General features: G+C 37.9%; 1 protein-coding gene across 1 annotated transcript; it reads left to right on the top strand.

Annotated features, from left to right (window-relative positions):
- Positions 1 to 85: 85 nt before the first annotated feature.
- Positions 86 to 25,982, top strand: ARPC1A (actin related protein 2/3 complex subunit 1A). Its single transcript, XM_016159005.2, has 10 exons — positions 86 to 225; positions 4,512 to 4,604; positions 8,328 to 8,432; positions 13,844 to 14,066; positions 16,187 to 16,294; positions 18,330 to 18,542; positions 20,537 to 20,612; positions 20,840 to 21,033; positions 23,549 to 23,639; positions 25,527 to 25,982. The coding sequence occupies exons 2-10, from the start codon at positions 4,541 to 4,543 to the stop codon at positions 25,563 to 25,565; spliced, it is 1,113 nt and encodes a 370-aa protein (XP_016014491.2). The 5' UTR covers positions 86 to 225; positions 4,512 to 4,540; the 3' UTR covers positions 25,566 to 25,982.

Raw genomic sequence — 25,982 nt, 5'->3', positions numbered from 1 at the left:
TCGCCGCCCCACCCTCCCAGGGCAGCGGCGGCGTGCTCAAGCTGTGCGCGTGCGCTGAACGCTCGCGCGGCCGAGCTGCGCAGGCGCCGTGGCCGTTTCCGGGGTCTGTCAGCCGCTCCCTCTGGGCCTCCGTCCTCCGCCCGCGGCCGCCGGAGCCTGTTCGCGTCGACTGACCAGAGTCCGCGAATTCTCCGCTCCGCGCGGGTCCAGACTCCCCGACTCCAGGTAAGGGACAGCAGGAACGAGCTTCTGGCTTTGTGGCCTTGCACCGGACTAGAACCCGCGGGCGCGATGAGGCGGGGGCTTAGGGCCCGGAGGCTGAGGGCGAGCCGGGTCTTCCTGACCGGCCTCCGGAGGAGGCGGGATATTCCAGTTCTCCATAGGACCCACTGAGCTCCTGGGCCCCCATACAGATCATTTCTCTCAAAATTTTCGAGCTCCAGGGCTCCTCTAAATTAACGGGTCTTTGTGCTCTTCTATAGCCCTATTTCATCTCTATTTTAGCCATTTATCACAGTCTGTGAAACTAGTAAGTGGGATAATCCCCATAATCAGGCGTCAGAGAAACCGGTCGTTTCTTTCTTTACCCAGTAGACTAGGTCCCTGCACACGGTGGTTACTGGTGGGAGATTGGCTTCTGTCTGGGGCAACCCTCAACCCTGCAGTTATTGGGGGACCCTTCTGAACGCTAAAAAAATCTTCCCCTGAGATCCTTAAGATTCCCTCTCTGGAGTGATCCCGTCTCTTAAGTCAAAACTGTATATACTGGCTCCGTGGAACCTTTGATGTAGCACCTTTCACTTTCCATCCCTCCAATGGAACTGCCACAGTTCCAAGCCCGGCACCGGACACTTTGTTGGATAACTCTGAAAAGATTGCTTCTCTGAGTCCCCTTTACCTGCAGTAAGAAGATTCTTAGGACTTTCTGGAGAATCAAGGGAGTTTATTTGAATAAATTGTTTAGAATCGTTTTTAGTGACCTAGAGTAAGGTAGGTACCCAATATATATCAGCTAGTACTTACTGCTTCTGGGCATTCTATGCATATCTATCTTCCCTTCCTCTCCTAAATGCTTTCACTTCTTACTTGAGGACCAGAAAAGTGTCAGATTGATTTATGTTTCTGCCCCCAATTTGGTACTTACTACACTTCTGGGAACATGGTGGGCACTTACTAAATATTGTAGCTTAGACTCTGATTATAAAGCCATCTGTTCTCATACTGCAGCTTTGGAACCTGGTTTTATCTACCTCAGCTCATTGCCTAAATTACCTAAATTATCCTAATTCCTGTTTTATTAATTTTGCTTAACCTTTTGGTTTCATGTTGGCCTTGTGTTTTTCAAGTGTATAAAAACAGGAAAGGCTAACAGGAGGATATTTTGGCCTTGTTAAGGAGTGGCTGTGACTGGCTGCTTCCTATCACAAAGTATTCAGAGAATTTCTGAGGTTAATTCATCTAGTTATCACAATTTTAGGAGGGGATCATCTTGAAAAAATTTAAACTACTGCTTGGAGGGAGAGTGACAGTATTTTGATCTAGTTGACTAACCCTATACTGAAACAAATTCTGCATAAAGAGGTTTAAAATGGTCTGCCTTTGAGGCTGGTGCCTGGAATTGGAACCTGTCTCCAAACATTGTGGAAGGTGTGGTGACCTTGTTGGAGTACCTAGTATTGCTGGGTTGGGTAGTGAGAGCAATTAGAAGCTAGATGAATCACAGTCTTGAAAACTGACCCTGAACAGGGAACTGAAATTCCCACTGTGCAAATACATTCAGGCTCCAGGGCCAAGAATTTAAAGCATATGTAGACATTTCCAGGTTTCAGAGGATACTAACTGGTGTGTACTTCTTGAGATACTTCAAAAGCCTTGGGTCAGATGGAGAAAGGGAACTTTGTGAGCATCTCTTTTGGGCTAGGCTTTGCACTACATACTTTTACATTTTATCTCAGTTAATCCTCCTACCAGCAGCCTTGAGATGTCAGTAATATGTCCATTTTACAGAAGAAAAAAAAATAAGATATAGAGAGACTGAGTACTCTGCCCAGGGTCTCATAGCTAGTGTGTGTCAAAGCCAAGATTCAAACCCAGGTGGCCTTGGCTTCAGATCCTATAGTTAACCAAACCTCGGAATGACTCTGTACTCAAAGTGATAGGTAAAAAAGGAAGTTTGGGATGGGGAGAGATCCCGGAATTATGGTGTGCTATAAATCATCTCTCTCTCAGGGCTGGACAATAAAAGGTCATCAGTAGAAGTTGTTAAATTTAATGTCACTACCTTTTTGTCTGTCTCTTTTTCTCACTACCTTCATTAAGACAAAGGTTTTCGGATTTCACTTAAATATTAATCACAGTTTAGAAATTATAATTATCACCCTATAACAGAAGATATCTTTTTCTTGGTACTAAATTTAAGCTATTATTCTTCTGTGTTCACTAAGTTAGATGAATACAGGCTATGTTTACTGGATGCCTTATAAATTTGACAAATATGAGCATTGTTTTGGCCTACAGACTTACAATAGCCGCATGATTATAAAAGAATTACAGGTCCGCGTGTCCAAATATGGAGTTTAAATTATATAACAAAATTAGAAATGCAGTTTTAGAAGTAATTATACCTCTTTTGAAGGCTTTGCTACATTGCTTATAAAACTGAGTTGAAGAATAAGAAAGCCTTTGTCTGCAGCTGTTCCTTTGTAATGATAGATGAAATATGTGCTTTTGCATTAAACTGTTAATTTGCAGACCAATTTTGTTTCAGTTAACAAATGAGCTTATGAAGTATGGCTTTTGAACTAAATTTATTTTAATTAAAAGATATTTGTGACACAACATGTTATTTTGAGTAACTGGATAAAACCTGTTGTACTGGGTAAGCATCTGATATCAGAGATAAGGAAAATCATGAAATGAGCATCTGAAATTTTATTTTTTAAAAAACAAATTAAGCAGCCTCATTTGAATTCATTTAAAATATTTTTAACTTCCAACGAAAGATTTTTTCCTTTGTGAGTTGCAATTTGCTTTCTAGAACAAGCAAAAGTAAAATATTAATGACCTAAATATCTTCACCCTTAGAATAATGTGTGAAACAGACGTTTCTCTTTCAGTTCAAGATATTAGTTGTTTTTATTTGAGTGTGTATGTATTTCTTTTTGACTTTCGGGTCCCTTTACAACAATTAGCAGAGACATTTCATCTGCTTTCCACTGAGATTGATTTCTACTTTGTCTGCTAAACTGTAATTGTTCACTTCACAACCTTCTGGTGGACCTTCCATTCATTTCCTGCTTGCATCAGAATTTCTATATCACATTTCAGTCTCCACCCTAGGTTAACATGAGTGTATTGAAACTTCAGAGTGTTGTGAGAGTGCCTCTTAGAAATGATTAAATGGAGTGCTTTTTTTGAAAAAATTTCTCCAATTTCAGGTAATGATTGCTTCTTCAGTAGATCTAGATTTGAATGTCTATAAAATTTTATTTGATTTTTAAATTAATGATGTTTCATATATTCCTGCTTTTCATTTAGTTACAATAAAAAGTTTAAAGAGTAATATGACACTTGCATACCCTTTGCCTAGATTCACCAGTTGTTAACATTTTGCCACATTTACTCTTTGTCTACTTGTTGTGCTGAAGGACTGAAAATAAGTTACAGAAGACACCATGACACTTTACCCCTAAGCAGTTCATCATCTTTATCCTCCAAGAATTAGGACATTGTCCTACCTAAGAGCAAACCATTATCATAGTTAAGAAATTGAAAATAATTGTGTATTATTATATAATATGTAGCCCAAGTTCAAATGTTCCCTATTGTACAAAATATGTCTTTTATGGTTATTTTAAAAATATAGATTACAATCAAGTTTTTATATAAAATTTGGTTTTCATAGCTTTTTTAATCTAAACACAGCCCCCCCACTCATTGCCTGTTTTAAATAATCCAAGCCAATTGTTTTAGCAGCGTTCCCTAACCTTTTTGGCACTAGAGATGGGTTCTCCTATGAGAATCTAATACCTGATCTGAGGTGGAGCTGAGGTGGTAATGCTAGCACTGGGGAGTGGCTGCAAATACAGATGAAGCTTCACATGCTCACCTGCTGCTCACCTCCTGCTGTGTGGCCCGGTTCCTAAGAGGCCACGGACCAGTACCGGTCTGTGGTTCAGCACTTGGGGACCCCTGCTTTAACCTGTTGTCACAGCTAATTATTGCTAGTATCCCTTTTTGCTTTCTTAAAAGTATTCTGGTCAGGATGGTGAATTAAATGATCACTATAAGTAATAATGTGCACTTTAACTCATGGTTTTAGAGTCTCTTGATGACCTTAACAGAATAAATTATGCATTGATGGTTATAATACTAGTCGTATTTAAATGAGTAAGTTTTGACATTGAGATTGATTCTTCTTTAATAGGAGAATAGTGTTCAAGATCCCCCAGACAACTTAAATATTGGTAGCCTGCCATTTTAAATGCTTTTTTTCTGTTTGCTCATTGCAGCGTTCTATCCTTTGAAAACACTAAGAACAATGTCCCTGCATCAGTTTTTGCTAGAGCCAATTACCTGTCATGCCTGGAACAGGGATCGTACCCGTAAGTATGCTATTAATTTTGTGCCTTTATCTTGGTATTTTGATACTTTTAGATTTAGATACTTTTAGGAATCATATTACATTGTCACATGTGAACAGGACCGGTATGGGTTTAGAAGGTATCTAGGTCAATCTTTTGGTTTACAGATAAAGAAACTGATCCCTGTACTGTTGGAAAGACTTTCTAGTGGTCACACACCAAGTTAATGTCAGAGCCATTGTTAGCACCCAAGCCTTCTGGTTCCTTGTCCATTTCTTTTTTTATAGTATTATTTGAAGGACAGTTTATATCAGAGACATCTTTCATGCCCTAAGAACCCAGTGTTTGGAATGGTTGTACAGTAACACTACACTCATCCAAGCCTTTAGTCAGAATTCTAGGACCTAGAAATAAGCTATTTCAGAAACATATGGTTTATTCCTGAAGTATTGAGAACAGTACTAATGATTATTCACTATATTTCTCATAACAAGGTTGAGTTTTTGTTTTCTGGTTTCAGCAAACCAGGGAGGAATGGAAGAGACTCATAGAAGAAGGCACATTACAATAAACAAAATGACATAAGACAAGGAAGAAGCAAAAAAAAGTCTAGAAACAGAAGTGCAGTATTATGCCCATGAGTTATTTTAAAAACTTGAATTACATTCACTATCTTTTTTTTAAATCACAGCTATATTAAGATATAGTTGAATAACAAAATTCATTCTTTTAAAGTGTACAATTCAGTGGTTAGTACATTCACAGAGTTATGCAACAATCATCACTATCTAGTTTTAGAATATTTTCATCACTCCAAAAAGAAATGCTATACCCATTTGTAGTCACTTCCAGTTTTCCTCAAAACTTCCAGTTCTGAGCAACTACTAATCTACTCTTTGTATTATGTATTTGCCTATTCTGAACATTTTGTACAAATGGAATCATGCAATATGTGGCTTTTTGCATCTCACTTCTTTCACTGAGCATAATGTTTTCAAGGTTCATCTATGTTGTAACATGTATCAGTGCTCCATTCCTTTTTATAGCTGAATAATCTTGCATAGATGTACCTTATTTTGTTTATTCATCTGTTGGTGGACATTTAGGTTGTTTCCAGTTTTTGACTATTGTGAATATTGCTGCTTTGAGCATTCACAGACAAGTTTTCATGTGGACATATGTTTTTGCTTCTCTTGAGTATATATCTAAGAGTTGAATTGCTAAGTCATATGGTAACTATGTTGAATATTTTGAGGAACTGCCAGACTATTTTCCAAAGGGAAATAGCAGTATATGAGGGTTCCAGTTTCTCCACAATCTCATCAACACTTGTTATTATCTGCATCTTTGATTATAACCCTATACCCACTATTAGCATTACAGATTTGATTTGCATTTTCCTGACAACTAATGATGTTGAGCATGTTTTCATATACTTATAGGCTATTTGTATATCTTCTTTGGAGAAATGTCTGTTCAGATTCTTTGCCCATTTTTAAAATTGGGTTATTTGTCTTTTTATTGTTGAGTTGTGAGAATTCTTTATATATTTTGGATACAAGTCCTTGATCAGATATATGATTTAAAAAATCTCCCATTCTGTGGGATGTCTTTTCTCTTTTCTTGATGGTGCCCTTTGAAGCACAAAAGTCTTTAATTTTTAAAATTTCCAATTTATTTTTTTCTTTTGATCTTATTCATCCGACGTTATATCTAAGAAACCATTGTCTAGTTTAAAGTCACAAAGATGTATACCTGTTTCCCTCTAAGAGTTTTATAGTTTTAGCTCTTATTTTAGGTCTTGGAAACATTTTGAGTTAATTTTTATGTATGGTGTTGAAGACTACAGTATTCTCTCCCTCATTGAATTATCTTGGCACCTATGTCGATAGTCATTTGAGTGAAAATGTGAAGGTTTATTGGACTTTGAATTCTATTCCATTGATCTTTATGTTTATCCTTTTGCTAGGACCACTGTCTTGCTTACTGTAGCTTTGTAATAAGTTTAGAAATTGGGACGTGTAAATTCCAACTTTGTACTTCCTTCTCAAAATTGTTTTGGCTTTTCTGGGTCCCTTGCATTTCCATGTGAATTTTAGGATCAGCTTAACTAATTTCTGCAAAGAAGACAACTGAGATTTCGATAGTGATTTCTTTGACTCTATAAGTCACTGTTTTTTTAAAAAGCAATTCAGACACTGGTTCACTCTTATTTTTAAATCCTTAGTACATAAACAGTACACTCCAGATTTTTGAGTAAAGTGAAAACCTAGGTAGAGCCTCTACATTGGGTATTCGAAAATATGTAACATGTAAGATGCTGAATCTAGAGCCTCATAGTTGAGTTTCTATATCTTCTGTCTTCTCTTTCCCATCTAAAAATAGGTTTTTGGAGTATTTCCAAGATATTTTTAATAGAAATGCAAGTTATAAATGTCCTTATTTATATCATTTTCCAGGTTTAACTGTGGATTTGGCTTTCAAAATCCCTATATGCATCTTGGAAATTTAGAGAAATTTATAACTTTTCCAGAAAGCACTGAAAGTCTTAGGATTTTAGAGCTAGATATTTATCTAATTCCACGGTTTATCTGTGAAAAAGATGTAGCTTTTCTAAAGAAGAGAGGAAAGCTGATATAATAGATGGGAAAACTATTAAATGATTGACCTAAAGTTTAGGTCATAGGTCCTAATTTTAATTTTAAGAAATCAATGTTTTTTAAAAAAAGGATGACCTAGAAAGGAAAAAAAATCAGTTATGTTTCAAAAAAATTCAACATGTAGATGTGTATATTCTTAATATTTTAGATTGGTCCAAGAGATTTTTGTTGAATTATATTTTGTAATTTATGTTGGCTTTTTTATAAAGGAAAATTTTGATATGCTTTATCAGCAGAATCAAGTTTTTTGATAAACTATGGTGGTTCCATCCTGGGACTAACAGTAAAGAGAGCCTATGAGATAGTTTTCAGCATTTCAGAAAGTCTAACAAATTAAATATTTATCGATAATGTTGTATAGATGAGCTAAAATGTTGAGTATCTTTACTACAGGCTAAAATTACAGTTGACCCTTGAACCAATGCAAAGGTTAGGGACACTTGACCCCATGTGCAGTCGAAAATTCATGTATAACTTTTGGCTCCCCAAAAACTATAGTTAAGTCAACCCTTGGTATGTGAGGGGGAGTGGTTCCAGAACCCCCTCTTTGATACCAAAATTTGAAGATGCTCAAGTCCCTTTTATAAAATGGCGTAGAACAATGTATACAGTTGGCCCCCTGCATCTGCAGATTCCCTACTGTGGATTGAAAATATTATTTTCAGTCCACAGTTGGTTGAATATGTGGATGTGAAACCCGTGAATATGGAGGTCTTTTTATTGGGAAAAATCCTGGTATAAGTGTATCTGCTCAGTTCAAACCTGTGTTGTTCACGAGTCAGCTGTATATCTGCTAAGTACAGTAACATTTTTATTTTTTACTGGCTAGAATCTTTAATTGATAGTTGTATATGTCTCTGATAAACTGGATTTTTAAATTTAGTTTTTCTATAAAACATTTTTAAAATGGGGTCTGAGTAGAGATAAAAATAATAAAAGGAATTCTTCAGAGGTGAATATTGAGAACAGTTTTTTGAAACAGCTTTTATGTTCCTTCAGTCTATTTTAAAATGCCAACTGTAACATAACTTTTTTTGTGTGACAGTTTCAAGTTCAAGTGTTAACTATTGACTTTTTTCTCCAGAGATTGCCCTTAGCCCCAATAATCATGAAGTCCACATCTATAAGAAGAACGGGAGCCAGTGGGTGAAAGCTCATGAACTCAAGGAGCACAATGGACACATCACAGGTAAGGGAAGATAACCATGAGCTTATTAGTACAATATTTCCAAATTTAACATTCTTCCATTTAAATAAAGAGCCTAATAAAGTAAGTCTACCGTACATTTAAAATTGTGTAGCATTTACTGAGATTTCTTTAGAAAGTTTGGGAAAATAGCATAATAGTGATCTCAATTTTTAAGTTCTTCTTTTAGCCCAGTTAGTACACAGCACTCTACTAGTATTATGGAAACCCTAACCTACTTATTATGAGAACTAAAGAACTTAAATTGGGAGATGAGATGTGAAAGCGAAAACTAGACAGCATGTCAGCTGTGTGAAAATGTAAGCCAAGCTGTGTTCCCAAGTGCTGAGGGAACTCAGTGTCTTCCAAAAGCTTCCTGTATTGTTTGGGGACAGGAAGACATTCTCAAATAAGCAATCTTTAGTATTATTGGCTAGTATTTTTAAATGCTGTATAAATGGCATCATATCATACATCTCTTACAGCTTGCTTTTGCATTCCACATTGTTAACTAAGCTCTATCTATATAGGTGTATCTAGATTAAGTTTATTCCTTTTAATTGCTGTTTGGTGTTTCATGCCTCATTTATCCTTTCCTTCACTAAAAGACATTTATGTTGTTTCCAGTTTTTCCATATTACATTGAAGTGCTAAGTCAAGCATTACTCTGCAGATCTCTTTGTACATGTATGAATGTGCGTACATGGTAGCCTTGTACCTCAGGGGTATGCACATCTTCACATCTGCTAGGTATCTTCAGATTACCTTCGTTCTACTAGCCTTTTATTTTTCCACATCCCACACAAATTGATATGGTCAGACTGTCTGATGGGTGAAAGGTTGAGCATAGTTTCAGATGCTTATTAGCTATCTGGGTTTTCTTTTTTTGTGACTTTTGTATTTGTAATTTCTGTCCATTTTTCCATTGAGTTTTTATCTTTTTCTTGTTGATTCGTAGAAGACCAAATCTTAAAGCATTGACTCTGAGGCAGATTTCCTGAGTATACATTAACTTTTGTCTTTGGCAAAAACTATCAGTGACTAGAGGGTTAGAGGTGGTGACAGGGCAATGCTGAGTTTTATTTAGCAAGTATCAAATTATGGAGGAGAAAATGGAAAAACGAAGAATTTTTACAGTGGTTTTCTGAATTTGGTGAACCATGTCCTGATACCAGATTTCAAGAGAATGTATTGCTCTGTTGTTATGTCTGGCTTTTTTTTTTTTAACAAACATTTATTGCTCTGTTTAGAAAGAACTCTTATTCTTTGATTTTTACTATTTTAGTTTCTTTTTTATCCTATTTTCTGTCAGTTGATTCAACTTCTTGCTTTAATTTAGCCAAGCACGTAAAAACTTATTCTCTATAATTTAATTACAGATTTTTCACTGTGGTCTTGGGTTTCCCCTTATCTCACAGTGAAATTTGCACTTAAGTGGGCAGCAAAGGAGACTAATAGTGATTTTTTTTTTTTAATTGAGACTGTGGAATTTTGCCTCAAATCTTCTAATATACTGATTAGCTTAAAAATATCCTTCCTCCAAATCAGAGAAAAACAGCATGTTTTGACCTTCTGCGCATTTTACACCAGCAAAACTTGTGACCATCCTTTCTTGCTTTTACCAAGATTTGTATGTGATGTTAGTGAGACAATTATGTATTACCAGACCATCACCAAAGACATAATTTCTATTTTTGTTGCTATTGCTTTCCCACAACCTTATTTCTATTAGGTTTGGCCTATTTTCTTTAAGTCCCTTTGCAAGTGGCCTTACAGCCTAAAAAATAAGAACACTCATTTTAAATTGGAATTTTAGCATTAGGAAATACTTTTAATTAAGGTGGAAGACCAAGGAAATAGTCAAAAAAGTGAAATGATTAGTTGTGTCCTTTTTCTCCCCTGTTTCTTTCTGGAGTCCTTTGAACCTGGGTCTATTTTCTGTCCAAATGCTCAAATGCCATTTTTTTTATATCTGGAAAACTGTTGTTGGAAAAATCTAAATATAACTCTGGCAGGAGACCAAGGATCAAACATTTTCTCAGAAAGATAGTAACTGCAGAAAAAAAATTATCATCTGAAGCTTTCTTAAAGAAAAGACTAGTCAGTCTAAGTAGTATGGGAAAAAAGTATGATAAACATGAAAGGGTTATCAGATTCCTGGCATTTTTTTTCTGTGAGTTTATTAGTTTGTATCATGCTTAATCACTGTCTCTTAAAAAACATTTTAGTATGGACAATTTTAAACAGATAACAAAAATAGACAATATTGTAATGAGCCCCTGTGTCCCCATCATCCAGATTCAACAATTATCAACTCACAGCCTATCTTGTTCTCAACTCCCTGTACTATTTTGAAGCACATCCCAGACATTGTATTATGTCATATTTCAGCATTTATCTCTGAAAGGTAAGGACTCTTCAATAATAACCAATACAGTAGTCTGTTTTAATTGGGATTTTAATAAGGTACACACAGTTGTGATTAGTTGACGTATCTCTTAAATCTTTTGTTTATAGGTTCCCTTTCTTGTCTTTCTTTGTCTTTGCAATTTATTTAAGAAAATTGAGAAATCAGGTTGTTTTGTCCTATAGTGTTTTCCAGAGCCTAGATTTTACCAATTGGAAGCCCATGGTGGTTTACATATTCCTCTGTCCTCTGTATTACCTGTAAATTGCTAGTTGAAGTTAGGTAGTGGTATGTTCTTTCATCAGGGAGGCACATAATGTCTAGTCATCTTTCTTTCTGATGTTAGCAATTGCTGATAATCAGTCCCCATATCCATTAATTTAGTAATGGCTGCAACATGGTAATATTCTAAATCTATCATTTCTTCTCTAAAAATTAGCTAGAATATACTTATAAAAGACACTTACTTTCATCTACTGTTTGGTCACCCTGAGATATAGTTAGTACAGGAAAGATAGGTTAGATGCTTGATTCCCCTCCTTTCAAGTCTTCTGATGGCAGAAAAAAAACAACAATAACAAAATACAAAGCTTAATTAGTAAGAGATGAAAATTTGCCTTTTACTGAATATTTGTTTTTTCCATTCCTCTTTTTAACAAGTATGCATTTAAGAATAACTAAAAGCTAATGTTAACTAAAATAGTTTGGGGCTATGGCTATGGTTTAACAGCTTCTGTATTCAAATGAAAGATGTAGCTGCAGAAGTAGACTTAGAACTATAAAGCCAAGCTGAAAGTAGTTCCTTATATTTTAAAGAGTGAGGATCTGTTGACTTTTTTTAAAGCACCTCATGTTTAAGCACCTCAAGAATTCATATAAAACGTGTGTGTTTAATTAGAATGGTGGTCTCGTGGAATAAGGGGTGAAATTTCAGATTGTCAGAATCATTACAGAATCACTGAGCTTTCTCAGTACAAGGCAATATTCTAGATAGTAGAAAATATATTTGTTTTCTATTGGTGTGTGGCAAATACTATAAACTTAGCAGCTTTAACCAAACATGTTTATTACCTCACAGTTTTTGAGGGTCAAGAGACTGGGCACGGCTTGTCTGGGACTCTGCTTAGGGTCTCACAAGCTATAAACAAGGGTCATTTAAAGTGTTTTCATCAGAGATTCAACCAGGGAAGGATTCACTTCCAAGCTCAGGTTTTTAGTAGAGGAATTAATTTCCTTGCAACTGTAAGATTCATGGCAGCTTGCTTCTTCAAAGCCAACAATGGAGAAAGAGTGTGATCATCTCTAGCAAGTGCTAGTGCCACTTTCTTATGGAATCTTGTATAGTAATCATGTATATCCCATCACCTTTCTTGTATTCCATTGGTTAAAATTGAGTTACAGGTCCTACCTACACCCATGGGGATAGGATGTCAGAGGCATGAACACCAACAGGTAGGATCACAGGGACCACCCATCACAGTAGTTTCAGAGGTTTGCTTCCTATTGTTAAGAAGTTTGTAGCCAAGTTAGAAAACAAGACATTCATAAAAATAACAGTATTTTGCATCATACTTCTGAGACTTTCTCATAGAGATAATTTTAACCAGAGCGAAAATGTACATGCCTGAAATGTTTACTCCAGTTTTATCTGTGATTAGAAACTAACAAAACATTCAGCAATAGGATGTTTGGGGAAATTATTATAAGATCTATATGCTGAAATAATGTATAATTACTAATATATTAAAAGCATGATAAAATGTTTGCCATAATAGTAATATTTGGGGAGAGAAATGTGTGTGGTCATAAAGAACAGGGGCAGGGCTTTATTGACTTTCTGCACGTCCCATTGTGATGTTTGTCTTATAACAATGTGTGGGTATTGCTTTTGTAGTTAAAAATAAAATTTTAAATCTAATAAAGAGGGCTGTAAAACAATCCGGTAACAAATGGCTTTAAAATCAAAATACACATCACTTAGAACACATTCTCCCATATCATTTCCTTTGGACGGTACAAAAATAAATTGAGCTGACATTTTCTATAGGTGAATGAATGAATAAACTTCATACTGCTAAGTCACTATGGTTTACGACTAATGCAGGCTTTAGTTTATATTCATCTTACTTTTTTCCATAAGAATGCTAAGAATGTTAATTATTAATTTTTAGGAAGATATCTATGATAAAAATTTATTAGTAATATTTCTGTGCCTTTGATGTATTTTTTTATAGAAAATACGTCATTAATAGATATAAAAATAAAATAACCGAGTCATAGCAGCTTTTACTCTTGGTATATTAAAACTGACCTTAACTTTAGGATCCTTCACTGAGGCACCAAATAAGTAAGTCTGGTCAAATAAGAAAACTAAACCTTACATTTAGATACATATATAGGTCTCTTCCTAGTTTAGACACAGAGCTACTCCAGGATTCTTTCATAGAACCTACATCATACCGAAAAGGTATTTAGGTTAATTTAAATGACAGTGACCCTCAGAATAATGTGTAATGAATCACAATTTTTATTTTCCTATTTATATACTGAAGATTATTTTTATTTACCCTGAATGTTGTTTTATTTGGATGTCACGTAACAGACCTTCAGCTAATATTGATTGGAGTGTGTTAATGAATGAATGAATAATAAAGGTACTTTCAAACAACAACTATACATATACATATATATGTGTGTGTATATGCGCGCGCGCGCGTGTGTGTGTGTGTGTGTGTGTGTAAAGGCTCATTAGACCAGATAGCTTTAGAAACTTGTGAATGAGTAAAGAGAATGTCCCTGCTTAGTTTCGTAACCTCCGCGATTTTAAAATAGCTCTGTTCTGCCTGGCCTCATGGAGGATCCTGAGTTACAGAAAAACATCTGGCCTTTGTGTAGGAGGTGATGATCAGGACGACATATGTTCCCACCATGCCATTGCCAACCTGCCTGTGCCATGTTAGTTGTCTTTGGCCCAGGCAAAGCAGTTGTCTCCATGTCTCACTTGCAGGTATTGACTGGGCTCCCAAGAGCGACCGCATCGTCACTTGTGGGGCAGACCGCAATGCCTATGTCTGGAGTCAGAAAGATGGTGTCTGGAAACCAACCCTGGTGATCCTGAGAATTAATCGTGCAGCCACTTTTGTCAAGTGGTCCCCGCTAGAGAATAAATTTGCTGTGGGAAGTGGAGCACGACTCATTTCTGTTTGTTATTTTGAGTCCGAAAATGACTGGTGAGCAACATCTGAGTATTTTTTTTATTTCTCTCTAAAGAATCATACATTTGGACCATTGTGTTCTTGGTGACTTTTTGAGTCACTGAGTGAAGGCTTACATATAATTTCAGTTTTTCTTCATCTGGAAATTTCCTTTCCTCCGAAATTCTCCATTCTCTGTGATTGAACATTTTTCCTTCTGCGCATATTGGGTCAACTCTCACATCTTTCTTATGTTAATATAGAGCTGTGGTTTCCATGTTCTTTTCTAACTTGTTTGTTCTGTGAGATGTTACTACTCTTCTGACTCTGTACTTTCCAAATTGCTGTTTTCTCACCCTGATGATAAACTTGAAAGATTTCCAGGGTCTACAGCCGTGCCACCCTGAACGTGCCTGATCTCGTCTGACCTTGGAAGCTAAGCAGGGTCAGGCCTGGTTAGTACTTGGATAAGACGAGGTGCTATAGGCATTTAAAAAAAAAAAAGATTTCCAGGGTCCTGAGGAATAATTTTTTTTCTTCACTATCTTTATCCACTTAAAATATCTAGGATTCTTACAGATAACAGTGTTCTTTCTTTCAGGTTTATTTGCTAACCAAATCTGTGCTTGGTATAATGTTTTGCTTGTTTAAACCATTGGAAATAAAAATTGACCAGGATCTTGGAAATATAATCAGCCCGTTGTACCTTTTTAATAAATCACTTGTAGATGAGCCAGTCAAATTCAGAGGTTTATTTTTTAGCTAAGTAACTTACTTTACTCCTTCCTGCATACTTTGATAAGAAAATGACTCTGTTCTACCTGGCATGCATTTAGAAAAGGCAGTAAATACCCTTCAACATGGAATTGTCATTTAGTAAATGGCTATGGATTTGCACTAAAAACAGCAGAGTACACATTATTCTTTGTGTTAGTGTACTGTTTGCTTTATGTTGAAACAATGTAAGGAAGGCATTATATTACATTTTGTAATTTAGTAAAACCTCAGAAATTTTTATTCTTTGAAAAGAAAGTGAATTTGGAGCAAGATTGAATTAAGAATTTAAAACATGCGTTTTTCTTTCAAGCATGTTTTTAATTTTATAAAATTAAAGCTAACAAAATGTTGCTTGCTAAAAATCATTTAGAAGGCTCACTAACAAATAGATGAGAAACAACTTTTCTTCCTAGGTAACCTTCAATGTCAGTGATTTTTTCATATTTATATTCATTAAAATAGTCTCAAATATAGGTGAATTGGGCTTTACTATAGTACAAAGTATTGTCATTTGAACAAGCTATATGTTCAGGAGAGCTTCTCAGCTGTGGAACAGTATTTCATTGATATGATGTGAGTACTTTTAAACTTCTAAAAGCCTTTAAAATAGCTGCATTATCAATCAGAATATTGTCTGTTTTTCAGAATGAAATTTTTCATATAGATTCCTAAGAAAAATTATTTAGCATTCAACGAAGGGCCTTTGGGCACAGTATTAAGTCTCTCATCTTGAACAGCAGAACATGATTGGTTTTTAGTACTTTGGGGGCAGAAATTGATTTAGTTAAGCTAGAATAATGACTGATTTTAGGCATAAATAAACTCTTAAGTGGAGCTAGAGAATTAGAAACTAATCTCCAACACAAGGTTCTGCTAATTTGGTTGTGATTTCTCGGTGGGGCGGGGCGGGGGGGAGTATTAAAAAGAATTTGTACCTTCTGGAAACTTAGGAATATTAAGCTATCTTAAAACCCAAACTTTACCCAAAATGAAAAAACAAATCGATGCGTAGTTATAATAAAAATGCAAGTTATTTCAAACCTCAGATTGTATTTCAGAGGTTAAAGTCACAGGTAATCTGGAATTCTATGGAGCATACCAGAGTTAACCCGTGAATGTACTCACTAATAAGGATCCCCTGGTAGCCAGGCAAGTTCAGAAATGGCTGCCCCGGTGATAGTGTCAAAGCTTAAAAGACAGGAAAGCGGAAGAGACTGTGGTTCTTCCTCTCATCCTTTAAAAATGTAACTTCTCTGACAGGAGACCCGGTAACCACATAAGAACCATGCATTGGTGTTTTCACCTGACACGTTTGTAAGTCATTTGGAGACTATTGTTTTTAGTGTGGATAAACTAAAGTGGATTTTCTCCTTTTGTAGGTGGGTAAGCAAACACATTAAAAAGCCAATTCGGTCCACCGTCCTCAGCTTGGATTGGCATCCCAACAATGTTTTGCTGGCAGCTGGATCATGTGATTTCAAATGCCGGTAAGAACAAATGAGAATTGGTGGACACACTTGAGCTGTTCATTGTTCATCTTTCAACAGATATTTTAAGGATCTTTTTCTTTGCAAGGTACTGTGCTAGGCTCTGTGAGGGACTCAGAGATGAAAGGAGCTTGTGATCTAGAAAAGGAGCTAAAGCGAGCATGTAAATCACTGTGGTAGAAAGAAGTAGAGTTGGAAGTGTGGTAGGAGGGAGGTGCAAGGGTGGGGCCAGGAAGTTTTCCTTAGGCAGAGCGGCAGAGCAGGCAGAGCATCTGTGGTTTAGAGTGGGAGTATATTGTTCTCTCCTACCCCCCATCTCCCCACCCCCCAGTATTATTTCTCATTTCATAACCCAGGCAGCAGACTTGGCAAATTCCAGAGTGAAACTAAGATCAACAAAACAATAGTAGCTCTGCTGAGCTGTTATCATGCTATTCTTTTTCAGTTAAAGCCTTTTGTCATTTAGCACAAGACTAGAAGAAACACAGCCACTTTGCTAAGAACTTTAATTATCATATAGTATAATTGTTTTTTAAAGTTGTTCTTTATCAACAAAAAGAAAAACAAATAAATGTCGCTTCATGTTGGCAGTTGGGAAATAGGATGTGTCTTTCTTTAGTAGGCTATGTGGAGAATTTCCAGAAAAACCTAGCTAATGATTTATATCTTCAGACTATCCCAGGGATTTTGTTTTTTGTCCTTTTTTAAAAAAAATATGTGTGTGGAAATTTGGCTGTAGGAAAGAGATACAATAATATCAAGCCACTTTGGGGGAAAATATTGGTTCTCTTACTTAAGAACCAGTGTAGCAGTAAATATACATAGACATTACCTAGAGTTTTTCTTATTCAGGAGTTTTGTTTGTGATGTTACCCAGAGTCATTCTAGTTCCCTTAGAAGGTAGAAGTAAGTGCTACTGATCCATACCACCTGGATCATCAATCTTTGTCTAAAAATCTGGTTTGTAAAAATAGGTTACAATTCATTGGTTGATAATAATTTTCAGAAGTAACTTTGCTTTGACTTGTGGTCCTGTGGGTATGGGTCTGATCCACTCTTAAGTTGGCAGCTGAGAATTACCTGTTCTTCCCTGGACCCTGATGGTTAAAGCAATAGCTATTATGATGCTGACTTAAAGGGATTCTGAGGTCACATAGTATCTAACTTACAGACAACTGAGCCCTTCAGCTTTTCCAGAGCTACTGGTGCCATTGTCATTTTGGGGGGAAATATTCCAGATTGTTTAGGGAACCTGTCCATCGCATTGGAGGGCAAAAGGGAATAAAAGGATAGAGTCCCAGCTGTTCTTTATCTTTTTTGCTTCCTGCCTCTGTATCAAAGAATTAAGAGGAAGAGGAAGAGGCTGATGACAACAGGCTGTAAAGGATCCACTTTCCTCCCAGACTATGCCTGCCAAAAGGCTGGACTTTGGGCCTGAGGGTAGAGTGAACCTGGCCCTCTGCCTGGCAGCTCTGAGGAAAGTCTGCTCGCTCTTCCCATGGCTTCCTCGGGCTTTCTCCTTGGAGGTCCTATTTCTTTAATTGCGTTCATACCAATGGTTTATTGCAGGGTGGCAAATAGTTTCCTTTTTCCTACCATTTGACTGTGTGGGCTTCCTGGAATACTGTGTTGAGAATGATGGTGAAGTAGACAGGAAAGAATGCTGTACTCATTTAGTCAGATCTCCCACGGGCAAGGGAGGGCGCAACAGCACAATTCTCCCCCAGAATGTACACTCCAGGAGGGAGGGATTTTTGTGTTCATTACTTTTAGAACCGTATTCCTAGAATAGTGCCTGACACATCAGAACTGATCTATAAATATCCATTAATTATGGATTTGCCAAACTTGAATTGGCCTATAGGTAGCTGAGACCTGTTCTGTGTCTTAAGAGTCTTGAGCATCTGAACTTGTCCATCATATTTTGCTCTTTATGAGTCAGTCTGTTTATATTCTGGGACACCTTACGACAGCTGCTTGTGGCCTGTTTCCATATATATATATTTTCATTTACTTTTTCCTTTTCTCCCTGCAGAGTGTTTTCTGCATACATTAAAGAAGTGGACGAAAAGCCAGCCAGTACACCCTGGGGCAGCAAGATGCCTTTTGGTCAGCTGATGTCAGAGTTTGGTGGCAGTGGCACTGGTGGCTGGGTGCACGGGGTTAGCTTCTCTGCTAGTGGGAGCCGCCTGGCTTGGGTCAGCCACGACAGCACTGTGTCCGTTGCCGATGCCTCAAAAAGTGTGCAGTGAGTATTTGCCTTTTGTTTACAGTAAGAGAGTCAGGTAGGATCTCTTATCAGCTGGACAAAGTCTGCCCTTCCTTGGGTATAAGTACAGGAAGAAAGCATAGCATCCAGAACTGCAAGGCAGACTTTAAAGTCAGAGACACATATTTAGATTGTCCATTTGGGGAAATTTTAAAGAGTTAGGTCTCACTTCCAGAAACACTTTTTAATAGAAGTGCTGATAGTGATTCCTTTGACGGACCCTACTGATAAGATTTCCTTCAAATAGTCTGTTTAGTCTGTTGTTATGAATTCCTTACAACATGTAAATGTCACCCACCAGCCTTAAATTAAATAGGTGGTATGTTCTTGCTCTGTGTAATTAGTGAACAATGACTCCATTAATTTGGGACTTTATTCAGTAATACTTAAAGCTTCGAAGCCAGTTTCTCTGGTGTATGCTGGAAGAACTCAAATCGCGATAACTCATTTATGAGTAAGGTGGTTGCTCAGCCTTCAGGAGAGCATTAGGCATTTTGTCGGACATCAGAATTCATATTCATCAAATGATGGAGGAAGAGAGATGATTGGAATTTTTTCCTCTTTCAAATCTTTCTTCTTTCCTGGTGCATCGTTTTCAGCTAAAGGAAACCCACCCTGTCGACCTATGTGCTGAGAACTGGTCACATCAGGTGACTCTGACTCCCTCTGCCACATTGTGACAACAAAGTGACTTTAGAGAGGATATTTTCTTAATGGATTGAATTTTTTTTAATTTTATTTTTTAAAAACACTCCCAAATATAAATAATATAATCTTCTAGGAGATTTCTGTACATGGATACTTATATAGCTTTTCATTTTTAACATAAATGGTATTATGCTATACATTTTGTATAGTAACTTGCCTTTTGTCATTCAATGTTTTGATGTTATAGTTATTTGACTTGTATGCAACTTATATAATGCATAATAAGCTCTTAGCATATGCTTATTACAAGCCCCTGTCTACCTTCTTATTAATTTGCATTTGGCTTTTATGGTCCTACAAGTCAGATATGATCTCCTTCCTTCCCTTTCTCAAAGATAAATATTTCACGTAGTAAAAGCCAAGTGTGCCACAGTGAGACCTTAAGATGAGGTATTAGGACTTCAATACCAATAGTCTTAGGGGGTGAGGGGTATCTTAAGACATAGTTTTCAAAACATATCATCTTCTACATGAACATATATGATCGTAATTCATCAACCAAGGTGTTTGCCTGCCACATCTGTGTAACTTCTCAGCCAGGTGCTGGAGCAGATAACTACTAAGTTGTATACTTGGTATATACTATGTGTGCATGTATGTGCACACACACCTACTGCATGTGAGCTCCTGGCTGGCTAAGACTGTGTCTTATTCATCAGCAACTCTATCTGTTAAACCAGAGCCTAGTTGAGGAAAGAGAATAGGCTCTAGTAACTGTTTGTGGCCCTAGCCCACAGTGAGCACAGGTGAGGAGAGAATAGCAGAATAAGGCATTCAGTGTTGAGTGACAGTAAGAACTCTGGAAGGTCAAGGAAAGGAGAACCTACTTTAGGCTGATGTCCAGGAAAGCTTCATGGAGTTGATCAAATTAGAGCTGAGCTTCAAAACCAGTGTGAATTTTGGATAAGCAAGAGGAACAGAGACAGCAAGTGCATAAAGGGTCATAGGAGCAAAGTCAGAGGTGGGAAAGAACAAGGGCCCACTGGGAATAAAGCTGTAGACCAGTTCGCTGTGAGTTGGGGGCCCTCAGAGGGGAGTAGAGCACAGGCTAGAGAGAGCTGAAGGCCCCAGTTTCTGCAGGTTGCCTCAGGGTCATTTCCTGCTTGAGATTACTGGAAAGCTAGGTCACGGAGCTCTTTATAAACATAAGTGGTCATTTATATCGCCAAAGCCCCTGTGAGAATGGGTCCTTTGTCATCCTCTGTGTCTATAAAGAGGCTGAGTAGTCTGCTTTATCTCCATTTAACAAGTATTCTTGTGTTCAGGGTCTCAACTCTGAAAACGGAGTTCCTGCCCCTCCTGAGTGTATCATTTGTCTCTGAGAATAGCGTTGTAGCTGCCGTAAGTATTTCTCTTCATCTTTCCTTGTAGCATACTGTATATGATTCTTCAGAACAGGAACAATGCATGCTTTGTGACTTTGTGCAGTAGCACAAAGTAGAATAGCCTTTTAGAAGAAACAGAGTTAGCCTTTAAGAGTGAGAGATGCCTTTGATGGTGAACATTTTGCTGAGGGGTTGGTAGGTGGGGAACATACCCTCCAGGGGTTGACTGAGATCTTGTTTCAGGGCCATGACTGCTGCCCAATGCTCTTTAACTACGATGACCGTGGCTGCTTGACTTTCGTCTCCAAGCTAGACATTCCAAAACAGAGCATCCAGCGCAACATGTCTGCCATGGAACGCTTCCGCAACATGGACAAGAGGGCCACGACTGAGGACCGCAATACAGCCTTGGAGACACTACACCAGAATAGCATCACGTATGTGCCACCCAGCCACCTGGCGCCCCCTGGACTGGGATCTGAGTTCCTAGACACCACCTATAGCTAGGGCCATCTGTAGAGAAGTTTTTAGGTGACGAAGATGCCCTTCTTCCCCTCTGTTTCCTGACTAGGTCTCTGTGAAAGTTCTATGTACTGCAAGCCCAGACATCCCTTCATCGACAAGAGGAAGAAGTTTGTAGCTTCCCAACTACAGGTTTCCATTGTTGGCTCATGATAGAGAGTACAGTGCCCCCACCTGATCATTCTGTCCATCAAGGTGCATATGGTACAGGCTCCCCACGTGAGGAGTGCAGATCCTATTGTTTGTGGACTTGTGAGCTGGTGTGCCCTGTCAGTGCAGCCTCTTCCTAGGACTTGCTTCCTCACAGACTTGATTGAGAATGAAAGGAAAGGAAACCTTCCTGAATGTCATATTCCTTTGGTAGTGAACAAATAACAGGAAGATTAGTTATATCCTGCTTGTAAAGGTACTTCTAGCTATTATTTAAACCATGGATTTCAAGTAATATATACAAGTAAGATTATTTAATTAGAGAAACAGAATTTCTTAGTATCATTATGACAAGCTGAGGGGTTTCTTTTCTTATTTTTCATCAGACATATGTAGTTATATAAGAATTGTGTTTTGTCCAAAAAGCTTGATTTTTTTTAAATCTCGAAGGGAAATACAGTATATTTTTGATATTTTAAATTTTCGTGTTCAGAGTTAGGTACCATAAGATTTTCTTTTTGACTAGCCCATTTGTGTTAAGAGACTTCTATTGTGGTGATTGTAACAGGAAGAATAATGGAAACTTCTTTACTTTCTCTTTTAGAGAATTATTAAATTCAGGTTGTGCTTTTCATCATGTTCAATGGAAAGGGCCACTAGAGTTAAAATAGGCTGAAAATGTCTACGCTCTATAAAAAGCAATAATTTGAAAACATAGAAAAAAACTCTCCATACTCATCAAGTTTCTCTGTCTTGAATGACTTTTTATTTTATAATTAATTAATTAAATAAATTGAAGAAATGATTTAAATTCACTCCCCCTTTCCCCTTGCCTCCTGCCCTTTGGTAATCACTAGTCCATTGTCCATGTCCATGAGTCTCTGTTTGTCCTGTTCATTTGTTGCTTTTAGGTTTATATCCCACATGTAAGTGATATCATGTAATTTTCAACTTTCTCTGTCTGGCTTGTTTCGCTTAGTATGATTATTTCAGGGTCCATCAATGTTGTTGTGAATGGCTTCATCTCTTCTTGTGGCTGAGTAATATTCCATTGTATATATGTACCACAGCTTTTTTAGCCAATTATCATCTATCATAGGACACATCGGTTGCTTCCACGTCCTGGCCACTGTGAATAATGCTGCTGTGAACATCCATCGGTGTGCAAATATCTTTCTGAATGACTTTCAAAATTATTTCTTATGAATTTTTCTTAAGCTACTCTGCTGCCAGGAAGGAAACATCTCTCGTTGCCTCTTCGATACTTTTAGGTTAAAAATAAAATGACAGACACTTGCAGATGGACATGTTTACTTTTATTTGCAGATATTAAGTCCTCTTTGCCCTAGAGCAGGGTCAGTAAACTTTCCGTAAGGCACCCTATAGTAAATATTTTAGACTCTGAGGGATTCTGCAGTCTTCATAGCAACTATTCAACTCTGCCATTGCAGTACAAAAGCTGCCGTGGACAGCATGTAAATAATGAGCATGAATGTGTTTCAGTAAAACTTTATGGACACCGAAATTTGAATTTCACATAATTTTCATATGTCATGAGATGATAGTCTTATTTTTTTCCAGCCATTTAAAATTGTAAAAGACATTCTTCGCTTTCAGACTATACAGAAACAGGCGATGTGTGCCGTAGTTTACCATCCCCTTTCCTAGAAGGAATGTTCTAGACATTTCAGAGGAGAAAGAAAAATATCATCAGAGCTACAGAATTGATTTCCTTGAAAGTTTTTCATATAATTAGGCTGAAACAAGTTGTTTCATTTATTCCTCTGCTTTGCCTGATCGAAATCTTGTGGCATGTCTGACTGTTGCTAACATTTAAAATGATTCATTTTAAATGCAAGGAGAGCTCTTGGCTTTTATGCTCTGGCTGTTGGAGAGTGATTTGGGAGTTTTCGTTTGGAGCCAGTTGGATTTCGGTCATGTTTCAGAGTTTCCATTTCAGCCTAGCTGTAGTCCTACCCACACCCCGCTCCTGAGCAGTTTGCGTGCTGTGCGGCTGCATTGTCCTATTCCTCCACATCGTTGATTAATGCAAATTCGTAACATTTCCCTCTTCTCAATCTTTTCTTTTCTGGATACTTGCTAATAAAAGGCATTTTTATATTTTCTGAGTGAGATTGCTACAGCTTAATATTGATAAACAACTTGATATTCAGGAGTTAATAAGTAATTTATCTCCTTAAAATGCCCTTACACTATTAGGAAATTAGGAGTTCAGTTCTACCATATACCTTACAATCTCTTGTTTTGCTTTTTTTTCAGTCAAGTATCTATTTATGAGGTGGACAAGCAAGATTGTCGCAAATTTTGCACTACTGGCATTGATGGAGCCATGACAATTTGGGATTTTAAGGTATTTTCTACCTTTCAGAATTGAATCTTATTTGTGTTAAAACTCCCCCTGTGGGAAAATGTTTTTCATTTCTTGGAACAAAATATCAAAGCTAATGTAAATCAGAAATGGAGGACATTAGACAATAACTGTCTTTAAAATCTAAAAGTTGTTAATAGGAGAAAACCACACTCTCCCAGTGAGATGGAATACATACTTCTTTCTAAGTGTCCATTGAGGGAAAAGTTTAGTGCTGTTTTTGTAGTAAGCCCTGTGTTGGGCACTAGTCTAAGTTTAACTATCTAGGTATTATTTTTATGGTTGCACTAATTAATCTAATAAACATTCACTAAATACTTGCTGGGTGCTAGGCATGGTGATAGGCATGGAGAGTATTGAGGTGAAGGAGCCTTTGAGGTGTTCATCTGGTAGAAAGGGAGAGGAGGGTGAGGGAATTAGGTGGCACTCCAAAAGAGAAGCCAGTGCCTCTGTTTGTACATTGAGGAATTTGTGGGGATGTGTGGACTGCCAGTGCTACAGAGAGGAGGTTACACCTGAGCTGCATCCTTGGATGCAGTGAGATTTTGGCACACAAAAGGGTGTGCAAGCATTCAAAGTTACAGGAAAGTAGCATGTGCAGACCAGGCATGGAGCTCAGAGAACACATCCTGCATCCTGCACTGCTGGTTGTTTGGGCTGTGGTGTGGGTCCTACAGAAGCATAAGATGAAAAGTAAAAAAAAAGCCATGTCATGGTCAGGGAGAGGGAACTGGTCTTTGTCTGCACCCTGCTAGGAGCTGTTCCAGGAGTGAAGTAGAAGAGCACCAGGCTGTCAGGTGTGGGTAGCCTGGGCAACCGGGGGCTCTGAGAACAGGATTGAGTCCAGTGAACAAGGCATGAGGATGTGAACTCCAGCTGTGGCAGGGGTGTGGCCAGGAGATTCTGGACTGGAGAGAGACTTAGGAGGCCCAGGGGAAGGGTGTAGTGACAGTGAAGGACAAATGCAGGAGGACTCTGCACACTCCAACTTGGGGATTGGGAAGATGGTGGGTGAGATAAGGAACCAGGGAGGAAGGGCAGGGGTGAGAGAAAGAGAAGATACCTTCTATGTGGACATCTGTGAATTTACTTTTCCTGGTTGTGAAACTCCAAAACAGGCCATTGTTCACAGAATTTGCCATTGTGAAGTTCCATGATGTTTGATTTTTTCCCCCCCTTTTGGGTCAAATACATAGTATGGAAAAGCCTCCAGAATATACTAGAGGAACAAACTATCTTTCTCTAAAAGTCTCTTCTCCCCTTTTTAACTCGTGTCTTTATGTCATGGGCATCAGGGCCCCTGTCTAATTAGCACCACCTGGGCAGTTACAGCTCCGCTGTTTCTTCTTTGGTCCCTCAGACCACGTCTTTTTCTCTCTTTTTGCACTTGTGTAAGGTAGAAAGACCCAGTGCACTTTTCTCTTCAATCCATCTACCTTTGAGTACCTGCTCTGTGTTGTGCAGTAAGCTGGCTGCTTTGTGGCATACAGAAACAGAAATGCCTGCCATTAGGACATCTAAAGTGCCAAAGAGGCAAAGGGACATGTGCACAGATGTCCCTCATCAGTAAGGGCCAATGACACAGATGGGAGGCATGTTCCCCAGGTCACAGAGAAGTGTGCCCAGAGCCTGTGGGCTGAGGCGGTACGAACAAGGGAGCACATGACCTGGAAGGGCCAGCAGTCCTGGAGAGTCTCTCCTGGGCCAAGTCCTGGGGGAGCATGTCTCAGAGACGTGGTAAGGCTAGATTTAGGGGTTCAGGGGCCTGCACCTCAGCCAGGGAGAAGAGGGAGTAATGTAGCACTGTAGGGAAAACGCCAGGATGGACAGCCATCAGTAACCATCAGTGTTCTTCCTGTCATTTTCAAGACTCTAGAGTCTTCCATCCAGGGCCTTCGGATAATGTGAAGCTGAGTGAGCCTCCCACATCCAGCATGACAGACTGACAAACTGATGGCAGCTCCGCCATTTGCATGATGGTGAGGAGAGCCAGCCACAAGGAAACACTGAAGACAAATATCACACAAATGTTGTTTGTGTATTTTTGTTTGAATATAATTGGTGAAAGTGTTGGTTTTTTAAAAGCAGCAGTTATTGGGTTTTGGGTGTGAGATTTTTTTTTTTTTTTTTTTTTTTTTTTTTTGCGGGGAGGGTGTTGGTTTTTGTGTTTTGGGTTTTTGGTTTTTGGTTTTTTGCTATTTCATTCCATTCTTGACCAAAGCTTCTCTTTTAGTAGTTTATTATGGAAAATTGTCACACTAACTTAAAGAAAAGGGTGGGGAGGTATAAATTGCTAAAATAATTAAATAAAAATACTGAATGTGC

Source organism: Rousettus aegyptiacus, unplaced genomic scaffold (genome assembly GCF_014176215.1).
Source record: "Rousettus aegyptiacus isolate mRouAeg1 unplaced genomic scaffold, mRouAeg1.p scaffold_m13_p_8, whole genome shotgun sequence".
Lineage (NCBI taxonomy): Eukaryota > Metazoa > Chordata > Mammalia > Chiroptera > Pteropodidae > Rousettus > Rousettus aegyptiacus.
This window is presented reverse-complemented; position numbering and strand designations above follow the sequence as displayed.